Source organism: Melopsittacus undulatus, chromosome 1, assembly GCF_012275295.1.
Source record: "Melopsittacus undulatus isolate bMelUnd1 chromosome 1, bMelUnd1.mat.Z, whole genome shotgun sequence".
Lineage (NCBI taxonomy): Eukaryota > Metazoa > Chordata > Aves > Psittaciformes > Psittaculidae > Melopsittacus > Melopsittacus undulatus.
The window spans coordinates 143,168,531-143,192,567 of record NC_047527.1 but is presented as its reverse complement, the minus strand read 5'-3'; the positions used below and the strand labels follow the sequence as shown (position 1 = coordinate 143,192,567).

At 41.1% G+C, this 24,037-nt stretch overlaps 1 protein-coding gene across 1 annotated transcript; it reads right to left on the bottom strand.

Annotated features, from left to right (window-relative positions):
- Positions 1 to 22,355: 22,355 nt before the first annotated feature.
- NEUROD6 (neuronal differentiation 6) lies at positions 22,356 to 23,543 on the bottom strand. The gene has a single exon (XM_031047164.2). The coding sequence runs from the start codon at positions 23,541 to 23,543 to the stop codon at positions 22,530 to 22,532; it is 1,014 nt and encodes a 337-aa protein (XP_030903024.1). The 3' UTR covers positions 22,356 to 22,529.
- Positions 23,544 to 24,037: the final 494 nt, after the last annotated feature.

Below are 24,037 nucleotides of genomic sequence, written 5' to 3'. Positions count from 1 at the left end.
GCAGTGGGGGCAGACCTGATTTGTATATACTGCTGTTAAATTATAGAGCAGCACCAGTGAAGCATGAATTGTCACCTGCTGACATTTTGTTTAACTGGTAGCCGCAGAGCACAGTATCTGCACTGATAGACACTGATGTCAGGTTCAGTGGAGATGTAGATACAGAAAGAATAAAGATCAGAAAAGCAGATGTTTGGTATTATTTGACCACCTGGGTGTTGTCATTTCTCCAACGAGTGATGCTGTGTGTGCCTACACCAGGAGATTCTAGCTGCAGATGTTGGGGATAGTGTACGAGACAGCACTCCAGCTGCACGAAGCTTCCATTCCTACCAACTGTGGGTCTCCTATGGAAGAACACATGGCAAATCTCCAGCATACTGGAGCAGTGAGGACACCAAGTTGTTTCTATTGAGAGACCCTGGGACCCTCCTCATGGGAAAGGAGGGAGATTGAGCACTTCTCTTTGCTGCCTCATAAAAGTCACATGTGGATGCGGAGGTCCACATGCCACTGCAACTGGATGTTTCTGCTTGAGTCAGCAGGTTGCTTATATGCAACTGCAATGTGTACTGTGTCAGCATTGATCAATCAGTGTTTTTCTAAGTTTGACAAGGAGATAGCTGTGGGGAGGCTGTCCCTTGTGAGATTCTGCCATGAAAGGGCTAGACCCAGTGTCTGTATTACAGAGGCTCGTGTTTCCCTGTGCTGTCCAGCTGACACTCAGATACAGCCTGTAATGAGCTGCTTGGTTTTGAATCATTTCTATACAGCACAAGTATTGTTCAACTTCCCCTTATTCACTGCAAACAAGTGCAGAGGCTGAAATGCTTATGATTGCGCTTCAGTGCAGATGTTTGGGTTTTTTTCCACGCGAGCTTTATCATGTGTCTTTTGCTCAGCTGCTGTCTGAGTCTTTCCCACAGCACCTTCTCCATCCCGTCTTTGGTGCAGTTCCCTATGGCAATAGTTATGCCGGCTCTCCTTTCAGCTGCCTCCTCCGCAACAGTCAAACTCTTGTGAAAGCAACTCGAAATCCTTCCATCAGAAATTTGAGTGACTGCATTATGGACATCATGGATCACATATGCATACCATATTACTAGATTGTGCTGTCTGCTGCTAATTTTAGGTTACAGATTTTCTCAGGAACAAATGAGCTTTTCTATGGCTTGTGCAGCACTAACTTCACCTTTAGTGCCACATGGTTACTGAGAGGCAGACACAATTTTTTCAGCTGGCTACTTTTACTGCCAGTTTTCTCTGAAAATGGGTTAGATCTAGCTTATGACAAATGTTTTGTGCCCATTTTTCCACATCTTTTGACTTTTGTTTTCTCATTAAAGCCTCTCACATGTCTAGGGAGAGGTTTTTTCTTCTCCTTGGGAAGGAAAACTCTTACTATAACACTTCCTTTGATGATTTGCTTTCCTTTAAAGCTGTGGCAGCCATTACTTTCTGTCCTTGCCCAGTGAAATCCTAAGAAGCTCCATTGACTGCAGTGAACGCCACTTTCTGTCTGAATTCCCGCAGCAGTCCTAAGGCAGCCGTAAAGTGTTTTAACTCTGGGAGAAAAGGTGGTGTTTGATCCTTACAAGATAGCTGTTCAATATTGGATTCCTATTGCAAAATCCCAGTTAAAGGCAAACATGGAAAGTTCATTATCTAACATACATAATGCAACAGCCACAAAAACAGGTTACTGTAACAAATTATGTGCTTTCTGAGTAGGAAAAAAAGTCTAAAATGAAAAGCCATTTCTCAGTAGCAGCTTTAAAAAGTAAATTCTACTTAGGACAAGGGCCAGTGCCATGGGCATGGCAGGGTTCAAGGTGGAAAAGTGGTAATTCAGTGCTTTTTCATCTCACAGATGCTCATTTAAGAGAACGCATGAGAGAAGTGATGCAGAGTGACCCATCCTTGTGACTGCTACACAGTGTAAGTGCAAGATACTCTCTGGTTTGTTACTGGAACAGGGATATATACAACTCTCAGAATGTAGACCATTATTTCAACCCCAGAGAGCTCTTGGGTCTTCCAAAATGGCCAAAGGAAAAGACCTACATAATTTACAAGAGAAAGAAAGGATTCCTTAGATATTTTTGTTTGCTTGAATCAGCAAAATTAAAGGTATCTTTGTTAGTATTTCTTCTGTGTTTTCTCCTTTTCCCACCTCCCCACAGAGTAAGATTTTTGATGAATAAGCAACTGATGATCACACTATTTCTCTAGATCCTGTTTGGTAGCAAGAATATTGAAACATTAAGAAATAAAAATGCTGTCAGGGTGTTTCTCCTTGTCAGCTTTCCCCTGTATTTCAGCTATCCAGAAGAAATTTTCATTCCAAAAAGGTAGATTTAATCTGTCATTTCTGGTATTCTTCCAAAGACCCACTTATCACAACATACACAGGAGTAGATAGGGGTTACACAATGAAGCCTATCTTAATTTAGTGTAAGTATACAGGATATTTTTCCTCCCATACACAATAATCAAATGCTTTATTGGCTTGGCTTCTGATGAGCTAGGACCCTAGCTTACAGTGTAGACCTGGATCTAGTCTTGACAAAGGGATCTGATTTTACCACGTTTGTTTGTTTTTAACAGCCACATAGAAAAACCTGGTAACACGCAGTATTAGTCTGTTTTGGTACTTTACTTCATGTTTTCCTGTGAGCAACAGGTCAAGCACAAGACAGTTAAATACAACAATATGGAATCTAGCCTCATTCATTTTAAAGTATTCAACAACTCAATCTTTATCATAAAAATAGTGCATGCATGTTTCTCTCATGCAGTTTTATTCCATGCTATCTTCTGTACTGTGTACATTATACAAAGAATATGTATTTTTATAAGAAATACTCTTGCAAGCCCAGCCTGCCATCTGAGAGTCCGACCCCCACCTTCTCTTGTTATTAACCAACACCAGCAGTGAAAATGCCTTATTTTCTCCGACCACAGCTTTTTATTCAAGATTAGACTTGCCACAACATTAAGGTTAACACACAACCCATGTGTTTTGAAATCAGTTGTTAATGCTGCCTCCTAAAAAAGAAATAGCCAAACTCATTCGCTGTTATTTTGTCTCTGCAGGGCAGGCAAGGAGCAGAAGCAACAATAGCAACAACAAAGATTTGATGACTAAGCAGATAAAATTGAAAGCAGTGATGAAATTTCTTCTAAATGCCTGTTTTTTAATTCAGTAGCAATTACTGCTTTTGTTAAAAATAATATATAAGGATTTATGCATAGTTTCTTTAGCAACATGAAGGGTCTGCGTTTTTCTTTCCCCAAAATAAATAGCATCACATATTCTTTCCTTTGTGAAATACACAGTTTTCCCATAGGAAAAATAATAAAATTCCCTAATAACTTTGTTAAATTGTTTGCAGGTGTCAGTCATAAGTATAGACATGCATAAACTAAAATAATGGCTGTATAATATTAAGGAATCATAAAACAGAAATACAGCATGAATAAACTGAAACATCAAGGGGTCCTGAATGTAGTTCCAGTCTTTTGTTTCATATGGTAATCTCTGGACTGTGCATGCATCTCCCCTGTTCAAATGATATAGCGACCTGCTACAATTTTGTTTTAATAGTGTCTAGATGTAGGGTTTTTTTGGAAAACAAATATTCTGCTCCAAAGCAGTGTCAAGAACTGTGTTCTTGAAATATTACAGACTAGATGATCTTAAGGTCCTTTCCAACCTTAACTATTCTATGATTCTATGTTTAATAATGTGCTTTTTTGTCTAATGTAGAGGAGCATTTTGATTCCCTAATATAAAATATAGCGAACTTTCTTTAGCATCTGTGTATATCTGTACTTTCACTAGAAAAGCTTTCTAGAATTCTTGACATTTAGCTTCAAGCGCAGTATTTACTGTGCAACATGTTTACTTTTTCTTTCTTGATGCCGCAATAGCTTTCTTAACAGCTTAAGAAAGAGTATTTGTTTGTATTGAGAGGTGGCTATCTCACTTTTCCTTGCTAACTTATAAACAAATGCAGTTGCATGGGTTATTTGCCTTGACTTCACGTGGGGTACTGCTGAAAACAGAAACTGAATGTTTCTGATAGAAAGGGGTAAAATAACAGAAGAAAATCCTTTCTGTTGCACTTTGTGCTAACTTATCTTTCACTCTCCACACTCAAGCTTTCAAGAGAAGATATTTGAAATATGAGAAAGTTACATGCCTCAGTAAAATGTAATAGATATTGCATACTTTAAGCAACTGATCAAAATATTGTCCAGATTTCCAAGCTGTACACAGCTCTGTGTGTGCAGCAGGACATGCATCACCAAACTATTTAAGCACTTGGACAAAAATCATCATATTTCAAAGCTCTCCATAAGCACAGTAAGTGGTCTGCATTTATCCAGGCTCAAGCTCCTGGTGACAGAGAAGGGTACAAACAGTTGACATCATGGCCCTGAAACTATTCTAAACTTAGAGAAAATATAGCTTTCTGATGAGGCGTTGGCTGTTTAATGGATTGGCCATGGTAGATGCTGAAGAGGGTCCTGCCACCCTTCTTTCATCCTGTAAGCATGCCTGCTGCTCCTTGAGGGTTAGGAAGGGGTGTGCAATGCAGGTGCTCCGGCAGAACAGATCCTTACAGCAATACATTGCTACACCACAAAATCCAAGACCATTGCCCTTTTATGCCACCTTGAAAACACCACTCCACAAAAGAGCTAGAGACTGCCTTGGTGTAGCAACGTTATGGCTGTAATCCTAAAAGCAAGAACTGAGGCAATATCAACCTGGCCTCACCAGTGATCCTAAAATTACTTTACAAGGGTTCTCCCAACAATGCTGTGTGAAGAATACCTCCATGGAAAAGGCATGGCTTTGTTTTGATGAAATGCAGAGTGCTAAGAAAGTGCTACATATAGACACTATTTCCCACCTACCCCACCATCAGCCCATTCTGCACTCATCCTGGAAACTGCTCTACTAATAGGCTGGCTCCTGATATGGTGTCTGCAGTCCTTGATCAATTATTTTTGCTCTTTTTTCTGGCTCTGAACAAGGACAGCTTTCTATAAAGTAAGTGCTGGCTCAAGCATTCTCTGCTTTTTCCCCGGGTGTGTTTGCATGTGTGTGTGGTGGGTATATAATAATATGATGTCTCTGCATCTAGAGCCTGGTGATTTTCTCTTGCAGTCTATGTCAAATCATCAGGCATAGTGATGCTGTGCCGTGAAATAAATCTCCCTCAAAAATCAGTATACGGGTTGTGGACTGAGACGAGCTTAGCACCCATCAGCAAGCAACAGTTGTGTTATTCTGCTGCAGTGTTGATTTATCTCTTCTCTCTGAGACAGAACCATGATCTGGGGCTTTGGGGGGCAGCACCTGTGTCATGGAGTCCTGTTCAGCCCAGTGGATCACCCACAGGGCTGAAAGAAAAGCCTTTATACCAGGGGTGACCTGGTCTGCTTTAGGGGATGGTGTGTTCTTTAATGGCTGAGGCTTCTTCAAAGTCCCACAACCACTTTATGAATGTAGCTGGTTGCCCAGGTGGGGTTTTATTTGCATGCCTGGCTTTTGTTTGTGACAATATGCAAATACAAGTGTCCTGCACCTCCAGATAATGACAAGGAGTGGAGTTAATTTTTAAGGAGAAGCTGTATAAGCACAGCACAGTTAAACTTCTTGATGTAAAGAAAGTCACCAATTCACAAAGGAATTTGATTACCTCTATCCATTATACACACACAGTGAGTGATCGTGCTACTAACCATCTGTCATCTATTTCATTTGCATCATCAACACCTGCCCTGTTTATCTGCTACATTCTTTTCTTCGCTGAATTCTTACACTGCTTTAATAAAATACAGAAATGTTATTGTTAAAAACCAATTAATTTACAATCCTCCATAGAGATAGTATTACTTATAATTCAATTTAGCTTCTAATGACCTGCTTTCTTGCAAAATGACTTAATTCTAGTGTCAAAGATTAGTTATTAGACATTACCCTGCTGCACCAGTCATGTACTGCTGAGACAGGCAAAGCAGCTCTAGGTGTCCCTGGTCATTAATCAGAACTCAGAGACATTTTCCTTTAAACTCATTACAGAACCTGATTTCATCTGCCACTTTAACTCTTTGCTTTACAGAGTATTTTGAATTTACTTCTCCTTGTGTTCTCATATTTGGCCTTCGAGGGGGAGAGCAGAGCTGGAAGTCCAATTGCTTTGGAAAAAGCTGTTGTAGCTCATGTTTTCTGCTGACCCTCTACTGAGGAGTTCATTTTGCTTCTCAGCCATTATGTGAATGGGGCCTGAAAAGCAGTACTGTCTTTATCCTACATCAGCTTTGTGGAAATTAACACAACTGGATTTTCCACACAGTTGTAGCACTTTCCTTCTTATTAGAAGAAATGGCATTATGAGCATCCACCACAGAGGCCAACCTGATGCCAGGTGAGTGCTTTGGCAAGGCAGCTACTGCCATCCCCTTCGTTGGTTTCATAAAAGGCATTGTGAAGCAAGTGGCCAAATCCAGCCAGTGCTCACAGCATCAGCTGGGCTCATGGCCATTCAGAAGTGATGTTTCATACACAAAATATGACGTACAATCTAGGGCTATGCCAAATTCTTCCTTCTCACTCTATCCCAGGCAACAGTTGACTTTTCTTTCTCATTACTAGTATAGCTTCTTCATCTTTCTCAAGTGTTATATCACTTTACTGGGAGTAACCCTATTTGTGGGGCAATTGAAGACTGTGATATGACAGTAAGGATGGATTGATCTTTGGAAAACAGTCTAAAGAATTATTCTGTGTCTTTGATTTTTTTTTTATTTCTGTGATGCATGAGAGAAATACCTGCCATTAAATGAAATCCGAAGTCTGTAGAGCATTTCAGTAACAAAGGGCATAAATGTGGCATATGCAAATGGATGGATTATATGCAGAAAGTAAACCTTTTAAACAATTTATGGCAACTTTAGCTTTTAAACAATTACACACAGAGTATTTTTAAAATGCAGAACAAAATTAAAAGTTCAGGCTCATCAAAACCCCTTCATGGAGATGGCACAACTGGCAGGATTTAGTGTGGAAAAGGTTATTTCTCCTATTCACAGCCAAGTCTATATGCTGCAGTACTACTCCCAATAAAATCTTATTTTTAGCAGGTTTGAGTGGTGCAGCTTAGAGTTGCTGAAATTCTTTATTTTCCCAAAATACAGTCACTTCTGTCTTTTGAAAACTGAGAAGCTACCTAGTGTTATAAAAGGCAAATAATGTCTCATCTGACTTCTTGACAACTGCATGCCACGCTGGAAGAATAAGAGATGCTCATTATTTTCCTAAAGCACAGGAATTGGCTGTACAGTGTAGGCTAACGAAACAGCTGTCTTCTAAGAAGCAGGTTTTTTTTTCACAATAGACTATCAAGGGACATGTGAATAGTACACCAGACTAACTCTTAAACAACAGGCGTTCTTACAAATGAGCAAACTCAGCTATGAGCGCCTAAGAATAACCTCCTCTGGATGGCAGGGGTGGGATGTTGCTCTTCATGTACTGCAAATGCTAAAGCTTTACATACAATATTTTTCTGGGTGAATGCTCTGTTTATATAGCTGAGATTATATGCAGACAAAATCCATCTGAAACACTAATATCTTAAATACAGTGAGGATCAGCCTTTTGGACAATATGGTAAATCTCTTTGTATGAACATTCTTAACACTGCTTTCCAAATGATATAGACTTATTGCTTCAATCAAACTAATAAATAATTCACATTTCTAAATGGTTTCTACACAGGGTGATGGAGCGTTATGATAGGGTAGGAAACATCCAACTAGAGCCTGAAATGTCTTCAGACATAATCCTAAAATAATCCTGTTTTCAAATGGTAAAAGTTCGTGCCTCCTGCTCAGGCGGCACATCATCAGCATCCAGATCAGGAGTTATGCCAAACTAGCTGTAATCTAATATGGAAATGAGATGTTGGCCTTGATATTGTGTCATTCTTCTGAATGGGATCACCTGCACCCATATCTCCTAGGAGGAAATTTCAAACAGAGTTAGCTCCTTAAACCTTCTAATTAAAATGAGAAATCCCCAGGCTTCCATGACTCAGCCTCGGAAAAAGATTATTAGGAATTTAATAGGGAAAATATCGCATCTCAGACCATCTGTGACCCAGTGCTCTGTGAGAATTTAAAGAAAACTGGAGGGAGGAGGTGCACGCTCCAAAGCACACTCTAGGAGTACTTTGTTGGAGCTGCAATAAATCAACATAGTTAGAGTACAGCCTTTTTCAGATTTAATTACTGTTACATAATTATTAGCAAAGCAGTCTCCTCTGAAACTGTAAAACTCATTACATCAAAAATCCCCAAGCTCCTGATGGAATTTATGAACTAGTTACTTTCTTCCTGGCTCCGGGAAAATGCAATAGGATGCATTTGGTTTCATCTACAGCATTTTTTAGTCTGCAGATCTATTCTGTTCTTCTTAGTTTCAGGGAACATTCCCTATTTGCCTTTTTTTTTTCTTTTCTTTAATATTATAAAAAAACCCATGTTCGTTTTCATTTGTTTGCTTTTCTGCTCCTGGCACAGAATTTAGACATAAGCACTGGGGGACAGATACCCTTTCCCCCCTCGCTGAAAAGGATTCACATCTCATTTCTTCCATCACTCTAGCTGCTACTGTTTGAGCTAAAGCACAGATTCCCTCATGGAGATGCCAAAGAACAAAATTTTCATTGTCTTTTCCCAGAGGTTTTGCTGTGAATACATAGCTTTAAAACCTGCCAATGATCTGAACAAATTGCCACCAGGGAAGGCCATTAGGAGTCTGTATCAAGCAAGCCTGGGGCCAGCCCTTCCTGACCATTGCTGCCTAGTTTTGAGACTGTTGACAGCTGCCTTCTGGCTCTCCTGTAGGATAGCAAAGAGATTGCACAATGCCCTAATAGACAGGCTAACCCTTAAATCCATGACAGAAGTAATAGTAGACATTCCCTCAGACAACTGAGAGAACAAGTGAAGAAAGGTAATGGCAATGGCTCCTTTAGGGTTCTGTTATTTCACAGCTGGTGGGGCTGGGCTGAGCAAACAGCAAAGTCTCAGCCCAACCAGGTGAAAACAACTACAGCAATCGTCCTTCTACTTCTTCCCTCAGCCAGGAAGTTGCATTTCTTAGCAGACCTTTGAGTAGTACAGCCCAGCCATCAGTCTTGGGATGTATTCCTAAAGTTAAGCCGGATATTGACTGCTTGTGATCTCAGGAGTTACAAGTCTAGGGAAACTATCATAGTTTGCTCAGGATAACTCACAGCTAATTAATGCTTTAGTGTTACAGCACAAAGCTGAAAACACATTTGCCTGCTGAAGTTGCTGTGACAATGTCATTGCCAGATGATGGAAGACTAGCATGCTTTTCCTTGAGCTGCTTTGGTAAGTTTGTGGTATCAGGGTTAGGGTTAGGGTATCTCCCTCATTCACCTGCTCCAAAATATGACTTTGTGAGTTTATGAATTAGCTTGCTCTTTCATGCAAAACTGCAAATCTTACAGTGGTAATTTTATACATGACAAAATTTTTTGTCTCAATCCATTTTTGTTTACCTGTAGACATAATAGTGAGGTAAAATGTGCCCCAAAGTTTGAACTAGTGACTTAAGAAAACTTGAGACTCTGAGCTACACTGGGTCAGGAACATAGGAATATTTAATTCTGCTCTGTATTTAATATAATTTAATTATCTTCATAGATATTTCTCTTGGTAGATATTAGGGGTTGCAAACCAACAAGAAATCCATGCAAGACAGTAAAGTATAACTTCATTTTGCATAACATTTTAATGGGATATGGATACTAAAATGTTTAATAGGGTTAAATGACACATTTACAATACCCTGAAAAAGATATCAGGGAAGGAAACAAAAATTAATAGGTGCCCTCTTTCCAAAAGGAGGGATATAACTGAAGGATCAGGAAGTGAATTTTACACAGCACAAGCTGAAGTAAAGTTTCCTGCACTACATTTCTGGTAGACAATAGATGAACAGATGGTTTAGGGAGAAGGGAGAGACAGTTTGGAAGTGGATTTTTAAATGAAAGAGGAGTCAGAGTTTAATGGAAATTTGGTTAGATAGCTGATTTTTATTTTTTTTAATATTATTTTTCTTTTCTTCCTAGGAAAAAGCAGTTGTTTGAAGTGCTCTGGAGAAGCAAGTCTTGAGGAGATCGAAAGAACAAATGACAACAGTTAAGGTAAGAGGAATCTTTGTTGGTGCACGGAAGAAGAAAACTTTGCATAGGAAACGGAAGATAAAGACAAGACATGAATCTAGTACTGTTCCTGGAGTTTATTTCAATTGCAGAGATCTTTGCCCAGATCTAGGACAGGGATAAAAGAAATAAAAGCAACCTTGAGGGTTCTCTTCTTATCTGAACAAATCTTCTAAAGCATTTCACTGGAAAATTTTACTGAGCTTATTTTATTGGGCATGTCCTTACTTTGTGAAAGATGGACTCTCGATGTTTATTGGCATGGAGGCAGAGAATGTGATTTGGGCAGTTATGTGGGCCACTGGGTAAAGCATCAGATCAAGGTCTTAGACACTTGAGCAAGTTACCATAGCTTAATGAGTTCCTGTGCAGCAGCTGAGCTGTTGCAAATGTAGGGTAGCACACACTAATTTAAACTGTTTTCACTGGGGCTCAGCTGATGCATGGCAGCCTTTTAGCCAAGGTAGCTCAGTCATATGTCTGAAATCTGATTTAAGGAATCTGTGCTGAGGTCAGTGTAGGGGGTAGGACACCAGGCTTTTGCTTACTTTGACTTCTTATGGCAAACGTTTCATCTTGTGTTTTTTGTACATGCAGCAGCAGTAATGGTGTCCACTCATAGCTATGAATGTTTTGAGGGAAAGGAGTGAAGGGAAAAGAAAAAAGGAGGGGGAGATATTAGAAGAGCAAGATGTGTCTATTTGTTGTTGGGTTAGAAGTGTGGAATATATTGATCTTTGGCTGAGGTTAACGCAAAGTTTTTATGCTTGTCTGTTTTAATACCTGAGTAAATCCAATGTGTTTAAAGGGTTTTGCTGGTATAAATGAGTGCAGAATTTTGCCATAGGGACTTAGCCTACTGTTGGTGAGCATGCATAACTTCAGCTGAGATTTATCATGGTTCCTGGGAAGAGAGAAGGAATCAGCAAATGTGCTCTTTGATTACCACTTACTCTCTTTGGGCATGTTGGAAAATATCAGTTGTCCCTGTCCTCCCAGGGGAAGTACAAAAAGTGTCCATTTATATTTGGTTTTAATAATACGCTTTTAAATCATTTAATATTGAGAGGTTTGCTTTCTCCCTTATTTGAAATGAAGGTGCTCCCCTGTGGAAGGATTTTTATTCTGTCTTTTTTTTGTGGTGATCATAACATGTGGCACTCCAGACAGCTATTCTGCTCGGAGCTGAAAAACACCAAGCATTTCCTTTAATACTACCAATAAACATTTGTGTGATTTTTTTCCATAAAGTGGTACTCTAAGCATCGTGCCAGTTCTCCAAGTGACAGATTCTTTTGGAGGCGAAAGAAAAGTATCAGTATTTAATGGTTACCATAAGTATTTTCCAACAGTTTAAGAAGCACAAAGTCCTAAAATATTTATGTGTTCACATCAGTAGCAGTACTCTGTTACCATTTATTAGGCAGAATGACATAATACATGTATCAGAGTTACGATTGCTGTGATAATTACTTGAGGGAATCGTTCCATAATGAAAATAAAAACCAAAACCATGGCATTGTGTACACGATTAAATATTTGTGTAATGATTTCCTTTACATTCACAGAGGTGGTTCATATTTCAAAATATTTGATCCAGAAAATTAATGTCTTGCTGCAAATAGTCACCTTATTCTTACAATTACACCTTTAGAAGTTGCCAAGGACAATGGTTCTTGTGTACTTGCAGTCAATTTCCTGCCTTGTCCCTCCTGTTTGTTACAAAGCACTTTCAGACAATAAACTCATGAACTGCTACAGAAATTGCCTCTTATTGCTCCTGTGAGTATTTACACTGGTTGATAATGGGGAACAGCAGAGCAAGAATCAAAGGTCGTGGTTTGGGGGTCCTGCCTCATAAGCATAGGCAGCCTCTGCCTAGTTATTCATCAGACTAAAGATTTTCACCAGAGCTGTGCTAACCCCCTCAGCTACCGCTTCTGGGCTGGCAGTAGCAGCTGTCTCTTACCATTATGCCCCGAGGAAGCAATGGCATTTGCCAGCAACTCCCTTTGTGTCTAACTCATTTCCTACATTCTCTTCTTTCATTTGCATAGTCAACTGGTCCTTACGCCTCAAGAAAATCAGGAGAGCATCTGAGGAATAAGTTGTTAGAAATGGAGTTTTTAAACATCACACCAGGAGGTGCATGCACAGACCTCATTATATTCCCAACAGGTCTGCCAGCTCACGAGAACATAACACACCAGAGAGACTCTCTGTACTAACAGTTGACAGTACTAAAATAAAGAAGGCAGCACCCCCGCTCCCTCTCATCTCAGGAAATCATTGTATAAATGCAATGAAATATTTCTGTGAGCCTGCTTTCCACCACGATGCCCTTCTGGTGGACAGGGCTTATTGATGTCAGGAGTGCTAGAAAGAGTAGGACTGAAGTTATAACAGGCTGCCTGCTTCCATTGTTCTTCCCTCCATCTGTCTCCCTTCTTTCACAGTAATTTAGCCTGGGGTTGTCCCAGAAGTGTCAGTTAGAAATTAGTCAAAATAACCTGAACTCCTAGAATAGGTTAGATCACAGACTCGTTTCACTGAACCTCTTCTGAATCAGGGCTTCAGCATTGTTAGTGCTTTGATCTCCAATGGTTTTTCCTATCTGTGGTTAGCCAGACTGCACTGGCATGCTGATGCCTTTGCTGCCTAGGAGAGATCAGACAAAGATGTTTTCCAGGTGAGGGGTTGTGTACACATCAACCATTCTAAACAACCAATATCTAATGATGCCTCAAAAGTGTCTCTGGTAAATAACAGTCATTGAGAAACCCCCTTGCTGCCCCCCTTCTCATTTGTTTTTACTAGACCAATGTATATGTGGTAAACTGAACCTCCTAGTTCTAGGTGGTGTTCATGCCTTTGTTAGGTGCTTTCAGGCTCTTATTTGATGTATTGTGGTCTCAGGATGCGAAAGGCTTTTTTTTTGCCCCAGTCCCATGCCTTCCTATTCTAAGTTTGGATATGACTGGAGCTGTGCATGATGTGATTTCCCAGCTGTGAGTGGAACACAGCAGAACAGTGCTGAAACAAAACAGCTGCTGACTTATCAAACAAGTGGCAAGGGTTCAATGGCAAGTGCTGCTAATGAAGAAAAGATAATTCTCTGCCTACAATCTTGGCCTGATTTGCTGTTGACCTGGTGCTGACCACTATGCCACAGCCAATGCCAGCTGCCCATTTGAAACAACAGAGAAAGCACATTGGGAATCTTCAACAGTTTTATTAACAAAGCTGGTCAGAAAACTTCCCATGAAGAAAGAGTGCTTTGAAATATCTTGCTTTGGTTATGAGAGAGAAGTCATTGGGTGGAGATTTTATAGGAGGGGGAAGAGGGATGGAATGAGTATTGCTGCGATCTGTGTGGGCTTGCAGCCTAGTGGCTAAAGCTGTGGTGTGGGATGCCAGCATCTGTGGCCTGCTCTTATTTGAAAGGGACTCAGTTTACCAGTCTTGCTCTCAGTTAAGCAATCAGTCAATCAGACTTGAATTTAGAGGCATAAATCCACTGTAATCACCCTTCAGTGGGCGCTTTTAGGCAATGATGAGCCTGGTGTTGCTGGAATTTTGTTGTGGTCTTAGTGCTTGCAGGAGGTAAGAAAACGACAACTTTGAACAACCACTGTTGCTCATTCAGACACGATAGGATTCTGCAACAAGCCTACTGAAAATGAAATGTATGTGCAACATAAGCTGATGTGTTCAAACTAATTACAGTGTATGCACAACTCTGAGTATGTTATGCATAAACTCAGCAGTACCTCAATAACAGCCTACTTATATGTTGCTGTCAAAATTAAGGCTCTTTTGTTGTTGTTTTTAAGCTTTGTAATCAATGCTGATGTGTTGTGTTTTGGTCCTGTTGGCTCCAAAATAGGTACTGGAGGTTCAGTGCTTTTAAAAAAATGTGCCTTTATGGTCAGGAGGCTGAACTGGTAATAGCAGTCTGACTATGGATGTGTTTTTCATAAAGACTGGTTATAACTGTGGTTCTATGAAAGCATGTAGATATTGCTCAATCTTACGCAAGATATGATAATCCCAAATGGTGTTGTGGGCTTGGACCTGTTTGGACTGTTGTGCCTATGCAGGAGTTATCTAGAACAGCTTTTCTGCCAGTAAGCACAAACTGACTTCCCATGCCTACAGACCTTTCAGCAAATGAGCCTCTGGAGTGACCAGGGAACCTAAAATTGAAGCCATATGGAAACTTACTGTGCATATTAAATTGCATGCAGCAGTGTTAACAGCATTTTGATTTGTGGCTGCAAGTAATAAATGAATTATATTAATTTTGTAGCTGCAAGCTAATTTCTCCAGAATTACTTTTTAATAACCAGCATCATGTTCAGTGGTAAGATTTAAATACATTTAGGAACAATTTGAGAATTCTTTTGTTTTTAAAAAAAAAATTAATGCTAGATTATCATTTGAGACTGAGTTTATTTAATAATTCTCTAGATAGATATTTCAAAGTAAAATGTCACATAGCAATTTGATGACCTGGAGAGCAGATTGCCTATACATGATGTGAGAGCTGGGATAAATCACAGGTGAAATGAGTAAGTAAAGGCTCTGTATTGTTTATTGCTACCTTCCCACCTACTGGCCAGCAGGAGAGGAGGGGGAGCTATAGCACTGATCTGGGATATCTGAGCTAAGAGTTATTACTCCCTCCATGCTGGCCTTCCTTGCCAATAACTTTTTCTTTTTGGAGGGGTTGCTTCCCAGACATCTCATTGGTGACTGTAAGAAGGCAAAGAATGATGGTGAGTGTATGCATGGAGTCTGGGATTGCTAGAAATGTGCATTGTCCCATATAGAATATATTCTCTTATGCTTTGGTCTGTTCATCATATATTTAATATATTAATACTGATGCAGTTAGTGTCATTTTTGCCCAGAACAGTGCTGAATTTGAAGGAGGGCACATACCCAACACATGGATAGGAAAAAGAGTGTAGGGAACATGACCACAGTAGCAGTGAGATACTGTGCTCAGGCAGCTTGTACTGCTTAGTCTCTCATGGAGGCCACTAGGCACAGCTTAAATGAACTACTGAAGAGCTTTTCCATAAGGCTGTGCCTGTGGTAGAGGCCATTACTCATGGCAGAGTCACCATCTTACAGAACATGCTGACATCTGTGTGAGTACCTGAGGGTACAGGGAACCCGTGATTAAGTAAGATGTGGATGTATTGTACAGCAACATATCTCCTCTAGGGCATCTTTTGCAGGCTCAGCTGTTGTGAAGTGCCTGTTAATCCAGCATGAAGGCTGAAGTAACTGTTATGGGGTAGATGACCTGCTGTGCAAAGCAACTGCGTTGTTCAAAATGGGGATAGGCAGAGTTGTAGTTGGGACACACTTGCTGTCCAGGCAAAGCACCCTGGCACCCCAGCTCACATTTAACATACTGTTTCTGAGAGGTAATTATCTGAAAGTGTTCTGGCCATGAAGCTGCTTCTTCCCCACAGAAGCCAAATATTTTCTTACCTACGTTTCTCTGTACCCTGCACTGAATTACTCTATCCACCTGGAAAGCCACGGTCATACTTCTGGTGCAACTTAACCACATGCTGTGTCACTTACTGTGTTTGGTATGTTTTTCTGTGGTTGCTATTTGTCATTCATATATCTACGTTTAGTTATCTTAAGTGTTTCCTAAAAAGAGAATGTGAGATGAGGCGTGGGGCAGGGTTATCCTTTTAGCTAAGCTTCTCTTTTACTGAATAAGTGAAAAACTGGCTGTGTAGAAAGAGTAAGAATATATGAAATTTAGGAGGAAACATGAAGGTTATGACTGGTTTGAATCCGCGGGCTGAAAGACTAAGTAACTAAACATTTGGGAGCAAGTGACTGGACATATTGATGGCTGTTTACTTGATGGCTGTTCACTCCCTGTCTTAGCACACTCCTAAACTTTGTGCCATTTGGCATCAAAACGAATAAAGCTATATATTCAGTCAAGCTATTTCCCCAGTTTCTGATGGGGACACACAGAATCTGTGTCTCAGTGGGTATAAGCATGCCTCTATATGTACACTGATGAGGGTGAACCAAGATGGTTATTGTATCTATTGTGGGGAATAGATTTACTTTAGGAATGTAATATCTGTTACCAAGACAAAGATGCCATGTACAAGAACAGCTCTCTTTGTAAATCCAGAGGGCAAGGGTTTTGCATTGTGACTGGCACAGACTTTCCCTCAGAATTTGGGGCTGGAATCTCAATTTCTTAATTATTAAAATGAGCAAAAGTCACACTCCTGGTGTTCTTGGTGTCTGGACAATGCTTTTCTTTCCCACATATGCTTGTCCTAGTGCAGGGCAAATCTGCTAGTAATCATGCGGGCTTCCCCCTGGATTCTGAGGAAGATCCCATCATAGTTTCTTTGTTTGCAAGCTGTCTGCCCAACAGAAATGTCATTTCAGTTGCATCTAAGCATTATGCATCTGCTCATGTGGCTGTAAATAAATAACGTAGTGGATAAGGCTACGTTTAGCTTCCCGTGTGATTTAGAATCCAATCTGGTATCTGATGAACTCCCATGGAACAAGAGCAGAACCAAGCCCTCATGTTCCTGCTTTCAGGAGTACAAAATATACTTTATAATCTCTGATTTAGCCTGTATTTTCTATCTGTACAAGGATCTCCAGTTGATTATTGTCATTTCCAAACAGAATGTCCTAGCACTTCAGGATTTATAACCTTTTGTGTGTGGATACAGAAATGCAATACACACACCAACCCCCCTGAATGTTAGTACAGTATTCACTAAGCTGGGGTGGGGATAGACTGAATATCCTAGAAAAATGATAAATCATAAAGGTTGCTTTTCTGTTTCTTTGTTTTATTGTTGTTTTTGTTGGGTTGGGGAGGTTAAGCTCCTGAAGTAGTCAAGAATTTCAGCTACAGCTAGATTTGGCTTGTTTCTATACGGTACGTTCTACATACGTGGTGTCCTAGAATTAAATTGTGTAAGTAGTGCAGTTACAGGGATAATTGTGGAAGTCTAAGGAGCTAGTGACAAAGGAAAGCAGCCAAGAAAAAAACAGGTATTTGGGGGAGAAAGGGGAGGAAACCTCTTTACAACCCTATAACAACCTATGTGGGTGATGCCAACTCAAAGCCAGCTGTGAGCTACAGGGACTCCACAGTTCATGTATTAGGGGGCAAAGAAAGGCTCTTTAGCCTGTGAGTTTGGCTTTCCTTTCCCCATCTTGTTCTTGCACATTCTCTGGGGTACGAGGGAAGGCTGTGCAAGAAAATAGGCCATCCTTTTGGCAGAACGCACAAGGGTTCTGTGAGACGACCTGCTCAGGTCTGATTGTGCATCAGAGAAGGCTTGGGATCACGGTTCTGCGTGGCAGCCCCGTGTGCAGTGGTTAGATTTGTATCGGTGAGACACGACAGGTCTGCCCTTGAGATTCTGCAGTGGCACAGTGCCAGCTGCTCGCCACGCTGATCTGTGTCTCTCCAGAGCAAAATCACAACCTGCTGCCATGGTTCAGCTCTGGGTCAGACCCACAGCCTGACTGCAGAAGAGGGGGGTGGGTTGGTGTGGGGGGTTTTGTTTGCTTGTTCTTGCTTTTAATTGGGAAATCAGTGAAATTTTATAAGAGGAGCTGCTTTTACGACAATCCACCCCAAAGCAGCACCATCTCTGCTACTGTATATGGAAAGCTGTAGGTTTTTGGTACCAGGATTAAACCTGCTTTGATCCTGGGTATGGGCTGTAAAATATGACCATAGGCTTGAGTTAAACTGGATTCACAATCTGAAAAACAAAACCATGCAGCTACTTTTTTTAATTTAGGCAAGTATTATTTGCTTTTGCAAGGAAAGATTCTGCCATGTGTTTCACTGGGGTTTCATTCATCTTTATTGATGGCATTTCACTTAATTTGCTGCCATTTGAGAGCCCTACAGGCAGAGGGGAGAAGAGAAGAGTAAAATAGGGGTAAAAATGGGAGAGGGAATTGCTAGTATAGAAAAAGAAAAACCCTGCTGTCACGTTTGTGGCTGTGCAGTCTCCATACATTTTAAGAATCTTTGTGCAGGTAAGTATGAAGTGAAAGAACGCAGACAGTCCCAATGGGAGCACAGCCGCGATGTGTCCTAAAATGAGCATCTTCCTACTGTAATGCAGAGGAGCTTTGAGATCTCCTCTGGCAAAGCAGTGGCTACCCCTCCCTCTCCCTTTGTAGGACTGCGGAGATGGGACTGCTGACCCTGGTAAGATTTTGGGGGTTTGAGGCTGTGTTCAGAGGTACAGCCTAGTGCTACCCAGTCCACCCTAGCCAGTGATTCCCAGTGAGCCCAGTGTTGCAGAGGAAAGTGTGTGAAAGCTGCAGTATGCTGTCATGCCTCCCACCCCTTTTTCCAATTCAGGCGCATCCCTGTCTTCGACAGGGCTGGCTGAAATCCTGGAACATGATGTTTAGTTTCTTTTCCAGCATTTTTATTAGTAAAACAAATATTTATTTTCCTCACCCTGTTCTGACATCTTTGGACAACTTTTTTGTTATGCCCCTATGTTGGAAGCAGGGCACTAGGTTAGATGGATGTTTAATTTGAACCAGTACAGATATTCTTAAATAATTAGTGTACTTCTGATACCACAAACCTATACAGTGCTTTAAAAAAAAATAATCACACTAAAATGTTACTCTGGGAAACACTAAATGGCAAAGAGTTCCACTGTGTAAGAAAATGTATGCAATAGCTTTCCTTCTGCCAGCTATGGGGTTCCCACCTCTAAAATTGACAGAAGGCTTCATTACTCTTGTGCTAGAGGACAGGGGAGAATAGAAACTTCTCACCTAATTTTTCTGGAGCAGTTGCTATTTTACATATTTCTATCCTCAAGGAAGTGAAGGCAGTTAAGAGGAGAACAAGGCAGGCAGAAATGAGCAGCTTTATTTTGTTGTATGAATGGGGTTGAAAAGAGACAAACCTTATATAGCAGAGATTACGGTTAAAGAAACCCACTGGGTTTTGTTCCTGTGAGTTTAAAGCACCAGAACTTTCTCGGCACTTGGGTTTATTCCCAAAAATAAGGCAACTTCTGTGTCTTTTATAAATCACGTCAGAGCTCGGAGCACTCTGTTCTGTGACTGGCCAGGGAAGTAGCACAGAAATGTTTGTCGTGTGCATGAAAAAGAAGGTATGCAAGAGAGCCTGCTCCCATGGGAATCCCTACCTCCATATCTCTAAATAATCCATACCCTTTGAGACAGGGAATGTTGGGGTTTTTCATTCTGTCTCAGTATTTTTCTCTGACTTGCTCCATTATTTATTCTGGACTGGCTTTCCAATTTGCAATGCCCTGAGCAAGCGTGGTGCCTGCCTTGAGCTACCAGAGGGGGAATCTGGCTGCGAATTGCCTCCCCATCTGTCGTGGAGTGAGCAAGAAAGATCCGAACTGGCAGGGATGTATTTTTCCCCTTTCCCTTTGCTTCTGCTGCCAGAAGGGGAAACTGGAACTGGCCCATGAGTTATTGAGTTAATATAGGGCCACAGAGCTGGAGACCCCCAGATTGCAGAGCCCAAAGTCTTAGCAACCTTTGGGTTCCTGCTGAATGTATTGGGGCTGGCATTTCCTTCTCTTGGTGTAGGACTTTACAGCTGCCTCTTTGCTTTGCTCTTGTGTAAACTTCCCCCTCCCAGATGCAACAACACTGCATCGAGGTGCTCGGCTAACTTTCAGACTCCTGGAAGAGGCTCCTAACCAAACTTCTCTAGCTTGGTTAGAGAAGTTTGCTGCCACTGCTTTGTGGGAGGGCATTCAAAAGATACCCCGTTCCTGGATCCACTTGCCTAGAACTTCTGAGGATATATATCTCAGTGTCTCTTTCCTGTGAATATGTGCCCAGGACTGGATGATTGCTCCTCCTTGACTGGCTTCTTCCTCTTCTACTCTCCTGTCACTTATTCCTTGCTTTGCTGATTATCAGGTAATTCTGAATAACAGCTAAAGCAATCAAATTTACCCTCTTTCCCCAAACCCCTCCTATATGGAATGCAAAACACCTGAGGATGCTTCTGAGCTGACAGTCATCCGCATCACTTTTCATCCAAGGCAGAAAACCACTGGCTATACCTTCCACAGTTCCTGGCTCTGAAAAAAGGTGGGATAATCCTCAGCCACCCCCCCAAACCATGGCTGAAAGCTCTGCTTAAAAAGGCTCTGTTTTGGGCCTGATATTTGTGTCTAGAGAGGATGTTGGTTGCAAAAACCCCTGCATTCACCCCCCTCTCTCTGCAAGATTGCAAGCATTTGGACCCTGATCTAAACTTTGTGACTTGTTAGCCCTCTCCAGCAGTTGTGGTAGCCTGGTCTTATTTGGAAGAGATGAATGTTAGGCTGCTGTTGTCCTGAAGGATCTGCAGTGCTTGACGGGGCAGGCTGTTCACAGCAAGTCCCACTTGTGAAATTAGGCAAGTTATCAGGAAAAATCGGCCTGTCCCCTCTTTGCCAAGCTGTGTACTCAAGTGAGGGTCTGAGATTAATGTACCACTAAGAAATTGTGACCCAGACTGTAATTCAGCCATGGGTCTCAAACTTGAAAGTAGAATTTGAACTTTTTATATGCTGGCTTGGGGCTTTTTTAACTATTTCCTGCTCATTCGCAGCATAGCATTTTGGTGCTGCAGGTGAATGCCTGTCAGGTAGCTGCTATTTATCCCTCAAAATCAGGAGGTCTTGCTCACTCACAGGTTTAAAGGCTCTCGGCTTTTAGCACAACTGGTCATTCCTGTTGTCATTCATGTAGCCTATTGAGAAATAGCTCTGAGTGGTTAGAAAAAGTCTGAGGCTCAGGTGAGCTCAGCCCTGTTCAGGTGCAAAGGGTTGTGCAGACCCCCGTAGGTGCTGAGCTGGTGCGGGTTGCAGATGCATCTGTAGTTTACTGGTGCTGTTTATTATCTATGACTAACTTTGAGCTGTTCAGGGACCCCTTCCCTCTGCAGATTTTAGGCTTCCTGAATTCTTGCACCCCTCTACGAGCCAGAGCTAGAGGGGCAGCCAGGGGACTGAGTGTCCGCTCAGGGCCCTTTCCTGTAAGAAATTTGTCTTTTTGTTGAGAGATAAAGTTACCTTCTTCCTCTAACCTGTGTTTCGTTCAGCACACAGCTGTTTCTGTGATATTTTTGGGGCTGCTTATGCTGCATTGCTAATACATCCTTCTGAAAATAGCACGAGGTTCACCCTGATAATTCATGATTTCCGTCCCCAGGCTCAGGCACTACAGGGGTGCAGAAAAGAAAGCTTGTGTAGGCAAGACCAAAGGCAGCTGTATACTGTGAAATAACAAGTATCAGGCAAAATACAGTATCACAGCTAATAGATGTATTTTAAAAGTGGAAACATCTATGTTTAATTGCATTTAAAGTACGTAGTGAGAAACCACAGTTATACATTGTTATAACAAACCTTTACATCTGAAGTCAGAATAATACAAAAAAAGTGCTGAATATATATATATATGGTCAAAATAACTGAGGCAAAATTTCGACAACATCTTCTAAAATATTAGCATGTGGCCCCTGCCAGCAACACTCTAAAGGTCAGGCTGAATAATGTCAGTGATAATCACTGGTTTTCCTTAGCTCACCCAAAAACAACAACCCAAAAAAACTGGTTTGCTTTTTTGTTTGCTTTTTTTGTTTTTGTTTTTGCATAGCTTTCAATATTGCTGCACTCTCACCTCTGCATATTGCAAGCCCATCTCAGTTCTGAGATAATTTCTCTAAAGTTCTGAATATGTTTAACCCAGTTCTCCTCAGATACATAATATATATTTTCTACCAATTATAAATACATCATTTTAATTAATCTGATTTCAATAACATGCATTTGTATAATTACTGTACAATCAAAATAGACATTGACTTTACACAGTGTGTATGCTTTTATTTCGGCGATATTTTTTCAGACACACTGCTCAACAAATCAAGCAAAGAGGGAAATAAAAAGAAAGAAAAAATAAGGTGAAATAACCTCTGGGAGGGAACAGAATCTCACAGTGTTTACAGACAAAAAAAAACAACAAAAGGAAAAAAAATACTTATTGGGAAAATGTTTTATTAATACATAGAAAATCCCCACAATAGTTGAAACACACTTTAGGAACTAGTAAACACGTTAAATAGAGTTGTGCCAATTACGCAGTGCCCAAGCATCTGCTTGCTCTTAATTAGATGGGGAGGTGAATGACCACTGTTTATTTTCATTTTCCTCATTAATTATGAAAAACTGCATTTAATTCATCTTGCATGGTGAGAGACTGGCTGCGCAGATGTAAGTCGTAAGGGAAGTGGCTCTCTGTAGGCAACCTGAACATAGAGCTCTGCCCAAGGGGACCCCTGGGTGGCACTGCACAGTAATGCATGCCGTAATTGTAATTTTTGCCATAGTCCAAGCTTTCTTCTTGCTTCAGGGAAAATATCCCATTATAGTTAATTGGGGGAGGACTTAAGGGACCTTCAAACTGTGGGCTGGCGCACTCAGGGGAAGTGCTTTCATAGAAGGACTCGTAAGCGCTGCAGTAATTGTAAGGTTTCATGGACTTGGAGTTGTCGAGAGTCCCATGCCCCGGGGGGGTGCCAAGCTCAGGGCTGTGGTAGGGGGGGTAGAAGGTGGAGTAGGGTGAGCGGGTGTGATGGGCGCCTTCACCTGCCTGGCCCATCAGGAAACTTCTGGCATTCAGCTGCAGGCATCCCGCCACCAAGTTTGTCGTTGGCTGGGACAGACCCTTGCACAAGTTTTGCACGAAGGTGAGCAGGTCGGGTCTCTTGCCAATTCGCAGGATCTCAGAAAGAGCCCAAATGTAGTTCTTGGCTAGTCTTAAAGTTTCTATTTTGGACAGTTTTTGTGTTTTAGAATAACAAGGGACCACTTTCCTTAAATTGTCCAGGGCATCGTTAAGGCCGTGCATCCGGTTCCTCTCTCTCGCATTGGCTTCTTGTCGCCTGAATTTGATCCTTTCCATCCTTATCTTGCTTGTCTTTTTTTTCCGAAGGCCCCTTCGCCTAGGCAAGCCATTCTCATCCTCCTCTTCTCTCTCTTCCTCCTCCTCCTCTTTTTCTGTGTCTTCTCCAGGAGATCTTTTAATATTCTTTCCTCGGAGTACGATTTGCTTTGAAAAGCTTTCTGGGTTCTTCATTTGCTTTTGGTCATCACTTTCTCTGGGAAACTTTCTACACATCTGGGATTCTGGCATTACAACAGACTCATCAAACGGTAGTGTTAACATGGTTCTATAATCTTAAGTTACCTGAAAGAATGCCAGCACAATATTTAAATATTTCCATTTTTAAAGTTTGCCGACTTACACACACATCCTCATGCACGTTTCGTGCTTCTGCATGCACGCTCAGTGTACATGAGTGTCTGTGTGTACACAGAAATGCATAATATATAAAATATAACACATTTTTTTGCATAAAAGACCAGTTGAAAATGCTCATTTAAAGAAAAAAAAAGGCTGCACAGAATTTTAACATCACTCGAAGCAGTCAGGATTTTGCAACTAAAACCCCACATTTCTCACAGATAACCATAGAGTAAATCAATATTTAAAATATACAATTACCTCCCTGGTCATTTATCCTCTTTTTAAACAAGCCCTTCAAACCTTTACCACGGTGGAATTCAAAGAAATGCAAAACATGAGAAAACAATACAGAAATTTCATTAATCCAAAATCCCCTGGGTGACAAACTGAGGCGAGCAAGAGCACTCTTACAA

Coding starts and splice junctions, on each gene's coding strand:
- NEUROD6 (XM_031047164.2), bottom strand. CDS start 23,543: ATGTTAACACTACCGTTTGATGAGTCTGTTGTAATGCCAGAATCCCAG.